Genomic DNA, 10,936 nt, shown 5'->3' with positions numbered 1-10,936 from the left:
ACGGATCCAACTGCAGGCAACAAACCACCCGCGTTCATTGCTCGGCTTTGCGAAGCCGAGCTTTGAAAATATAACGACGCACCGAGGCTCAAGTATAGCGGACTGTGATGATGATGATAGTGTTTTGGACCCGAAATGAGGATAGGGAATTTGATGATTAGAGGAATTTGATGATTGGTAGAATGATTGGTAGAATGATTGGCAGTGATTGAAAAAAATTTGATTGGTTGAAATTGGATGAGCAAAATTTGTAGTGAGAGATGCCCGATGTGGTGGGATGGCAACTCTGCCATCCCTCACAGCGGGGGCAAAGGAGCAGTCGTTTTATGGGGTTTGGCAGTGAAAACTAGCCCGGGAGGGTTAGGATAAAATGTGTAGGGACCTAGAGATGACCATAGGTAACGGTAAGGTAAGTAGCAACAGTGGACAGGTAGTCGGGGACATAGAGAGGGTAGTTGGATGATAATGACGAGGGAGCGCAATAATGTAAGGGGCGACGGGGAAGCGCGAGTTTTAGCAGGGCACCAGGTAGTTCAGATGATGCCGTTTGTTTGAGAATTGAAAGTGTATTCAGAAGTGTATTGTGAAAAGGTAATTGTGAGTTGTATTGAGCGATGAGCGTGAAAGTGTATGAAGTAGCGTATGAGGAACAATTGTGGTGGTGCATTGTATTGAATGATTGAGGAAGCCTGGGAGGAAGGGGGGGTGCAGGGGGCACCAGGTGTTGGAGTGATTGCACAGGTGTGCAAATTACAGGTGTATGGAGAATGGTTGTGTGGAATACATGGAGTATGGAATATATGGAGTATGGAATGGATGGTGTGGAATGAGTATGGTGAAAACTGTGGAGTGGCGTGGATGGTGCGAAGGTGTGTATGGGGAGGATGGACCCCATCACGAATACCCGGGGAGGGTAGTTTAAGTGTTAGGTAGCGGGTACAGGTAAATTGTGGCTGGATATTGGCATCTGTGGTGCGTGTGGAAGAATGGTGTTTGGATGGGTTTGGATGGGCGTTTACTAATACAGTATCAATAGATAAAAACAACTAGTTAGATATTTACAAAAACAGCACTTAACTAATCAATAGATTAAAATAACTAGTTTCATGTTTACTAATATGGCACTGAACTTATTCGATTAAAACTAGTCATACTTAAACAAGCACAGGGCATTACAATTTGGCAGATTAAACAAAGTTTTCTTTCGGGTCACAAAACGACACCGTAATTTTATTGTTTGCATCATAGTCTTAGTTGGGCTTCGTAAATTGCATTCCATCATTTTAAACGTCCTGGCATCACACAGCCCGTGTGTTAGAATTTTATTTTAAATCTAAAATACGAGTTCATTTTTAGCTCACCTGGAATGTAGTTCTGGGGAACTTAGGGCGTTTCATCCACCAATCAATAAACAATTGCAATTTATGCAAAACTGCTGATAGAATTGTGACCAAACTTGGCACAAATGATATTTGGTATGTTGCACCTCAAGTCTGTTCATGGCAATAAATAAATAAAAATACCTGAGTCCAAGGGAGCCCAACTGGGGTAAACGTGGATCCATGTTTGACCCCCCCCCCCCCACAAAAAATGGGAATTTGCCTTTTCCTTATGACACGTAATTTCGATGAAACTCGACCACAACATTCATCAACCGTGATGCATGAATGATTGTTCACGGCACCTGTGATGTACAATCCCGATGTCCGTGTTAAGAGGTCAAACTGTGCACAAAACATTTTACACAAATATTTGTTTCTTGAATCCAGTGCGCCAGTAAGAGGAAACAATGCAGTACCCACGTGTCCGTTTCACTGACTTTATTTAGAATCTTTTTGGTGCAAAAAAAAAAATCACATTTCAAAGACAGAGGACCCACATTATGTGAAGACGCGAATGAGGTTGCAATGGGAATGATCGAAGAGAAATGGTGTGCTAAATATCCCAGAGGGATTGGAGCTTCTTAAGAATGGGACAAGTCCTTCACTGTTGTTTGAAATGTTTTCATTAAACTGAAGGACTTGGCTTGTGGCTCAAAGATGCAACAAATACAATTATGGCAATTTTGTCACATTACCATATTATTCACGTTATGCGCTGTGAGCAAGATACCATGGTCAATACTGGCAGGTACTTTGGCTGCCAAAATGGGGGGGAAAAACCGATCAAGATGGCAAATCCAGATGCATAAACAATCCAGTGAAAACAAAAATTTGGGAGCAAAGCAATCAAAATGCCAGAGGAAAACAGCAGATTAAAATCCTCAAATCAATGAAAACAATGGCCTTGGAGGATGGGGGAAGGAACCTGAAGATGGAATTGGTCATATCAGATCCCTCGATTCTTATTCCCACTCCTCCTCCTGCTCTGCGTAATCAAAGTCACCCTTTGTCAACTGGGAAGAAGCTCCAGGTTTACCACGAGATCCCTACGGAGGAGTAAAAATGCAAAAAATAAAAAACACAATCGTAACCAGATTAATGTGTAATTACGACAGGAAATCAGAGTACCAGACATACATACACCACAATATATGTCTACATGTCCACATTCACCAACCACAATACATGTATAGATAGATATACAGGGCCTTCAGAAAGTATTCACACCCCTTCACTTTTTCCACATTTTGTTGTTACAGCCTAAATTTAAATGGATTGAAGAGATATTTTATTACTGATCTACACGTAGTACCCCATAATGACAAAGTGGAATTTTTATGCCTCCGCCCCCGAAGGTGGTCGGAGGTATTATGTTTTTCGGGTTGTCCACCTGTCCGTCCGGGCTAATCCTCGTTTTTCTCAGCAACAACGTGTCCGATTGAGACTAAACTTTCAGGGTAGGGGTGACACCCATGCAGAATGTTTTTATGCCAATTGTGATGTCATAGGTCACGTAGTATGGCAGCCATCTTGGGATTAAATTCAAATAATTAAAAAATCATTTCTCGGAAACCACTGAATGGAAAAATTTGAAACTTGGCACATTGTCAAGTACTCCCAATGGGGAACAAAAGCATGATAATGACGACATCATAAGTGAAGTGGAATACCAGCCAAAAGTGTTCGAATCAAATTCCTGATCCTAAAAATCTGAAATTGCATGCGCATGATCGATTACATATTTGTATTGAAATATTAAATTTATGACATCATACATCACATGATGTATTACATTACATAGTCCCTGGTGTTGGGCTAGCGGCTAGGGTGCCGGCTTAGGATCCTAGGATCCTGGGTTCGAATCCCGGTCAATCGCTGAATTAACGCCAGGGGGTCATCCTTCCGAGGTCGGCAAATTGAGTACCAGTTCACTGGTAATTCCCTGTTTGTCGTTAAAGGCGGCAAAAAGGGTTGGCGTCAGGAAGGGCATCCGGCCGTAAAACATTGCTTCAAAAAGGGGACCGAAAAACAACAACAACCACAGTTCCCGGAAAAGGCCAACCCCCGCTTGCGGGGAAAAATGGCCTCTAAAGGTGGTTTTTTGTTTTTTTTTATACATCACATGGTTGGATTTAACCAAAAACCCTTTATTTAAAATATTTTTAAAAACCCTCCAAAACCACCAAATCGATTGACTCAAAACTTTACGTGTCATTGCCGAGGCATGGCGATTATAAGATTGTCAAGAAAACATCATTGGTCACATGGTGTGGCAGCTATATTGGATTGAAGGAAAATATTAAATAATTATATCTGAAACCGCTTACCCGATCGATGCGAAATTTTACAAATATCATCGAACAGCATTGTTGCATATAGTTTGAAAATGATGTCGTAGGTCACGTGGTTTGGCAGCCCTCTTGGATAGAAAAATCAACCTTTAGTCAGGTTCACTATGTCAATAAATTATATTTCGTTCAAAATCATGGTAGATTAGCAAACCTATACATTTTTGGAAAGGTTATAGCATAAGGAAACTAAAAATCAATGTTTACATTTGGAGAGATACCTGTATGGCGGCCATTTTGGATTTTCAAAATGGCCACTGTAAAATACATATTTTGTTCTATTTCTGCCTCTAATTACCCTAAAAACTTTTTAAAATATACCAAACCTATATTTTCAGGGACAAGGAATCCAATGAAAGTATCAAATTAGTGCTATGGGGAATGGTAAGACACGAATCAAAGGTTTTGAATTGCAAAATACTGTCTTTATATTCGCGATAAGTTGCATAATCAAATACATGTTATCATTTTGTACAGGCAGTTAATAACATCAAAATGTGTCACAATAATTCATATCACCAAACATACACAGGCAGTCAGCAAAATCATATATACACATGCAGTCAGTATAACTTCACATCTACACAGGCAGTCAATGACAAAATATACACAGGCAGTAAATGACAAAATATACACAGGCAGTCAATGGCATCAAACATACACGATTACAGAATATGCCATTTAGAGTTCGTCATCACTGTCCTGTGTGTCGTATCCGACAATATAGTCCGCATCGTTTTCACAGTCCGTTCCACACAAGCAAAGGTCGGTCAAATTGATTGGCAAATCGAATTGGTCGATCGAATCGAATTCGATGAATCGAATCGAATCGATCGAATTGGTCGATAGAAGCGATTGGTCGATAGAAGCGATTGGTCGAATGGGTCGAATGGAATTGGTCGAATCGGTCGAATCGAATTGGTCGTAATTGGCAAATGGAAACATTGATTTTCAGATTTTCCATGTAATAACGTTTCCAAAAATGTATAGGTTTGCTAATCTACCATGATTTTGAACGAAAAAAACATAGTGAACCTGACTACTTATCCAATCAACGCGAAACTTCACAAACGTGATCCCCGACCCATATATATACAGAATGTACAATTTTTAAGATCATGTGTCACGTGGTGTAGCAGCCATGTTAGCTTGAAAGCTGATAATCATACTAAAATACGCCATTTGTGTCTGTCCGATGAATCTTTGATGCCAATACATTTCGTCCTTACTTATCCAATCTCAACCCAACTTGACAGGATGACCAAGGGTTACATAATGAAGGTTGCAGCACATTCATTTGCCCCCCTCCCCAAGGGGGTTTTCTCACCCGAGCGGGTTTTCCCCGCCATTGCCGTCAATGGGTTGCGTGTTTAAATGTATATAAATGTTAAATTAGCTTTATCGTGGCGTTTTTCCAAAGACGCTTTTAATAACAAAATTAATGATAATCGCATATTGTTTATGTCATGACAAAACAATATTAATACCAATAATGTCCCGCTTCCCCAAGGCATTTTTCCTGCAGTGATAACGTGTTTAAATAGCTTATAGTTATAATGGCGTTTCCGTGGGAGCAACGGCTTCGACAGGAAGAAAAATATTATAAGCCACAAACACATACGCTTAGCTATTTAAACAGTCGCGAATGCTGTTTATAACACTAAATGAAGAAATTTGGAGGAATTCCGAAATCCATGACATAAGGTTTATTTACAGAACTGAGCAAAGATCTTCGGTACTCTATATAACCCACAAATGTTGGGTTAATAACATGGCCCTTTCTGCTGCCACCGTGGCATTTTTCGGAGCGAACTTTTGAAACTCGCTCCTGCTGTTTAATACGAAACAAATGGAGGCTCGGGTTGTGCTCATTTACCAAGCAGCTAGCTAGCACTTGCCAAGCCAGCCATTCCTTAATGGTTTTGAATTGAGTGCTGCTCAAATGTTTAAACCACTTGGCGATCTCTCCACAAGAAACTTGGTAAATGAACACACACCCAATGTTCTTGAGATCCGACCTTCGATCGACTGTAATCTACGCAAGGGCACGTGTGCGCAAGTTTCATCAAAACTGTGTTTGGTTCAAGCGATAATGACTGAAGTGTTTCCAGACTGAATGACGACTACGGACACGGCTCAATTGTATAAGCTCACTGGACTAAAGTCCAGTTGAGCTAAAAATGTAATTAATATACATTTTTAAATAACCGAGGAACAACACACACACTCCTTCAAATGAAGCAATCTGTGCACACATCCACGCTCTGCGTACCAAATTGCGACTATCCCGACTATCAAAACCCCCGGAGAACTTTTGACCAGATCCAAGGCCGCAATTCCCCTCTGCCAATTTCTGCAGCCACTCTGGGACCTCTTGGTGGGCCTGCAGACAAAAACAAAAAGGGTAAGATCATGTGACTGCATTTACTCACCACTTCCCTTCCTCTAATGAACAAAGGAAAGAATATTCATGAAAAATACCTTCTGAAGCCCAACACAAAAGCCTTTTTATTCCTGCACGATAAGCATCTGGAATAGTGCGCAACAGCCTTCTGTAGAGCATGGCCCAGATACCAAAACCCTCACCCCCTACTCCACCTTGGGATTTTTGGAGACCAGTATTTTTAGACACCCTATTGTATTGCACGTCCTTTCAATATCTGCTCGTCTACAAAAAAAATTCCTGATATGAAATACCTGCTACATTGCACATTTTACTCCACAAAAACAAACTGAAGGGAAAGTGAAAGTGGGTGATTAATTTGACCCCAATATATATTTTGTAAACATACAAACACAAGGAACGATATTCATTTTCAATGACGTGTTCACTTTACTCAAAACAAACATCAAAATCCAATAATTCGTCAAATATTTATATGCCTCAAATTTACTATCAATTTCAAATTGTAGTTGGTGCTTTCATATATTCCTCCTTCAAAATGTTGTTCTGCAATCGAGTGAACACCAGAGAGAATTCAACTTTATCATTTCTTCAATATTTGTTTCAAAAATAACACCGAAAAACATATGTACAAAACATTTTACACCAATGAACATGTTTTCATACCACAATCAAAACAAGGACATTTAGAGATAGAGAAATGATTCTGAAACAGTAATATCAAACAATGAGATCATCCATGAATGGCTTCGCTCTGCCCCCCCCCCCCCCCCCTCTCAAACAACACCTCACTGTGCTTCATCCCATCACCATCAACCCGATTGTCCTCATCTTTCTCCGAGCTCTTCTGCAACTCCAACATGAAACTATCAACAGCTCTCCCTACTCCTCCCTCTCCTGTATCCGATGCTCCTACTCCCTCTTAACGGTATGGACATCAAACATCCATGGAGCCTTCACTCAAACCTGATTCATCTCTCCATACAGGTTACTACTGACAAAACCAGACTTTATCTGCTTAACAGGTATTTCCCTCGTGGTCCCCCCTGTGCTGTCTTTCCCTCGTGGTCCCCCTGCACTGCCTTTCCCTCGTGGTCCCCCTGTACTGTCGTTCCCTCGTGGTCCCCCTGTACTGTCTTTCCCTCACGGTCCCCCTCTGCTGTCTTTCCCTCGCGGTCCCCCTGTGCTGTCTTTCCCTCGCGGTCCCCCTGTGCTGTCTTTCCTTCGTGGTCCCCCTGTGCTGTCTTTCCCTCACGGCCCCCTGTGCTGTCTTTCCCTCGCGGTCCCCCTGTGCTGTGTTTCCCTCGCGGTCCCCCTGTACTGTCTTTCCCTCGCGGTCCCCCTGTACTGTCTTTCCCTTGCGGTCCCCCTGTGCTGTCTTTCCCTCGTGGTCCCCCTGTGCTGTCTTTCCCTCGCGGTCCCCCTGTGCTGTCTTTCCCTCGCGGTCCCCCTGTGCTGTCTTTCCCTCGCGGTCCCTCTGTGCTGTCTTTCCCTCACGGCCCCCTGTGCTGTCTTTCCCTCGCGGTCCCCCTGTGCTGTGTTTCCCTGGCGGTCCCCCTGTACTGTCTTTCCCTCGCGGTCCCCCTGTGCTGTCTTTCCCTCACAGTCCCCCTGTGCTGTCTTTCCCTCGCGGTCCCCCTGTGCTGTCTTTCCCTCGTGGTCCCCCTCTGCTGTCTTTCCCTCGCGGTCCCCCTGTGCTGTCTTTCCTTCGTGGTCCCCCTGTGCTGTCTTTCCCTCACGGCCCCCTGTGCTGTCTTTCCCTCGCGGTCCCCCTGTGCTGTCTTTCCCTCGCGGTCCCCCTGTACTGTCTTTCCCTCGTGGTCCCCCTGTGCTGTCTTTCCCTCGTGGTCCCCCTGTGCTGTCTTTCCCTCACAGTCCCCCTGTGCTGTCTTTCCCTTGCGGTCCCCCTGTGCTGTCTTTCCCTCGTGGTCCCCCTGTGCTGTCTTTCCCTCGCGGTCCCCCTGTGCTGTCTTTTCCTCGCGGTCCCCCTGTGCTGTCTTTCCCTCGCGGTCCCTCTGTGCTGTCTTTCCCTCACGGCCCCCTGTGCTGTCTTTCCCTCGCGGTCCCCCTGTGCTGTGTTTCCCTGGCGGTCCCCCTGTACTGTCTTTCCCTCGCGGTCCCCCTGTGCTGTCTTTCCCTCACAGTCCCCCTGTGCTGTCTTTCCCTCGCGGTCCCCCTGTGCTGTCTTTCCCTCGTGGTCCCCCTGTGCTGTCTTTCCCTCGCGGTCCCCCTGTGCTGTCTTTCCCTCGCGGTCCCCCTGTGCTGTCTTTCCCTCGCGGTTGTCAGCTCTTTCACGAACCTCGATTCAGTATAAAAAAGAAATAAAAAAAAAACAGAAACTTTCCTCCTTCAAGATGTCTCCGATTCCTTAATATATCTTCCTGGATACTCCCTCCTCCGGTATGATAGACTTGAGCCTCGTCCTGGTGGTGGTGTTGCTATCTTCATCAAAAACCCTCTTCCTCACTCTTCATGCAATGCCCTCTCTTCACCTCACCCCCAGGAGTACCTCTGGCTACGACTTCCGCTCCCACCTTTTGTTCAGATGTGTGTTGTACCATCCACCAAACAGTGATGACTCCATTTACATGTCCCTGTCTGACAACATGGACCAACTTCTATCAACTCATCCCAACTCTCGCTTCCTCATATGTGGCGACTTCAACTGTCATCATGCCAGCCGGCTGGGGGTGGGTTCCTCTCTCACCAGCCATGGCACCTCAGCAAAAGACTTCTGCGACTCATTGGGACTGACCCAATCTGTCAACTTCCCGACCAGGATCTCAGTCTACGGAGCATCTTCTCTTCTAGACCTGTTTATGACTAACTTCCTGCAAATGTCTGTTGCTCTTCTTCTGCTGCAATCGGTTCTTCTGATCATATGCTTCTTAAAGTGGACATCTCTCTGGCCATTTTTAGAGTCTCCTCAGCGGACGAGTCTGCCATTTCACTCAGGCCGACTGACACGGTCTTCAAGCAGCTATCAATCATCTGGACTGGTCTCCCATCTCTGCTGCCTTTGACACATCAATTCTTCCTGGGAATTCTTCCAAAGCAAACTACTCTCTCTCATGCACAGATTTATCAGATTTGTCTTCAGTTTTCATACTCTACCTCCCGTCCATGGTCCATGGTCCATGGTAACGAATGCTTGTGGTGAGGCATTTGCCCTGAAACAACTTAGCTTCACCTCATGGAAGACAAATCCAACTGAAGGCAATCTAATTTCCTTTCACAAAGCCCGGAACAAGTGTGTGTCTCCCCGCAAGCGAGCCAGGAAAAAATGAATATCTCTCTTCTCCCAAGACTTAACTCTCAAACCTGTCTCCTTCCTCCAAATACTGGTGGCGTCTGGTTAAATCTGTTTCTGGTGTTTATTCCCCCTCCATCCCCTCCCTTACCTCAAATGACAACACAGCTGACTCGGCACGTGAAAAAGCTGAATGCCTCAACCCTGTGTTTGCCTCTAAATCTTGTGTCCCAAACCCATCTCTCTCTGTACCCACCTGTACAGAGATGGGGGACAGAGATGTACAGTCGGACCCAGCTGCTTCAGGACTCTGTATCCTTCTCTCGTGACAGGATGGAAAAGTTTGTGTCAAACCTCGACTCTGATTCTGCAAATGGACCAGACAGCATCAGCCCAAGGGTCCTAAAATCCTTCTCTGCCGCTCTTTCACTCCCTCTCTCTCTGTTCAAGGTCATCTGCCATCAGCTTGGAAATCAGCCAACATTACCGCTTTACACAAAAAGGTGCAAAAACAGATCCTTGCAACTACAGACCAATCAGCCTTCTCCCAAGTATCAGCAATGTCATGGAATCCATCATCACTTCGGATATCAAATCCTTCCTCTTCTCCAATGGCTTGATCTCTGATCATCAATTTGGTTTCAGACCAGGTCACTCTGCTCTGGACATGCTGCTTCTGCTGTCTCAACAATGGATGGAGGTCCTCAATGCCAAACAGGAAATCAGAGTATTCTCCCTCGACATATCACGTACCTTCTATATGGTCTGGCACCCGGCCCTGCTAACCAAACTCTCCTCCTGTGGTATCCATGGAAATCTTCACGCATGGCTTGCGGACTTCCTCTCTGGTCATAGTCAACGTGTGGCCCTGAATGGATTTCTCACATCTCCCCTTCCTGTTCAGGCTGGAGTTCCCCAAGGCAGTGTTCTGGGCCCTGTGCTTTTTCTGGTCTTCACCAATGATTTCTCCAACTCTCTGGAAAATCCTCTCTATCTCTTTGCTGATGACCACTCTCTGCCGCTTCATATCTCATCCCTCAGAGCAGCAGTCTGCAGCCTCCTCACTCTCTGCAGACCTGGACAATATCACAAACTGGTCAAACACGTCAAACATGTCTTTCAATCCTGACAAATCTCACTCTCACTTTGTCTCTCCGTGAAGACCGTCTGGAAAACCCTCCCATCCACGTTCTCAACAATCCTCTTGAAGAAGTTCTGTCACTCAAGCTTTTGGATCTCACTATCTGCCATGATCTTTCCTGGAAAACCACATTTCCAAGCTGGTCTCCAAAGCCAGTCGCCAAATGGGCATCCTCCGTCGTATGAAGTCCTTTCTTGGCAATACCGGACTACTCACCACATAAAAAGCTTTCATCAACAGCTTGATGGAATACTGCTCTCCCCTCTAGGCTGGTGCACCTGCCTCACACCTAGCTCGGCTTCACGCTGTTGAAACCAAAGCTTTCAGAATCATTGGAATCTCCCACGATGAAGCTGATTCTGAGGGCCTTCATCTCACTCACCGCAGGCAGGTTGGTGGTCTTTGTTTTCT

General features: G+C 44.9%; 1 protein-coding gene across 1 annotated transcript in view; it reads right to left on the bottom strand.

Moving 5' to 3' along the window:
- Positions 1 to 1,805: 1,805 nt before the first annotated feature.
- The window catches only part of LOC137426625 (putative ATP-dependent RNA helicase DDX4), a 101,034-nt gene continuing 91,903 nt past the window's right edge, over positions 1,806 to 10,936 (bottom strand). Inside the window, exons 19-20 of the mRNA XM_068115331.2 lie at positions 6,003 to 6,113; positions 1,806 to 2,428 (exon numbers count right to left, since the gene is read on the bottom strand). Of these exons, the coding sequence (XP_067971432.1) occupies positions 2,345 to 2,428; positions 6,003 to 6,113 (195 nt within the window). The 3' untranslated portion in view covers positions 1,806 to 2,344. The remainder of the gene's footprint in view (positions 2,429 to 6,002; positions 6,114 to 10,936) is intronic.

Source organism: Myxine glutinosa, chromosome 5 (genome assembly GCF_964187855.1).
Source record: "Myxine glutinosa chromosome 5, kmMyxGlut1.1, whole genome shotgun sequence".
NCBI lineage: Eukaryota > Metazoa > Chordata > Myxini > Myxiniformes > Myxinidae > Myxine > Myxine glutinosa.
The sequence above is the reverse complement of the archived record's forward strand: the minus strand, read 5'-3'. Positions and strand labels throughout refer to the sequence as shown.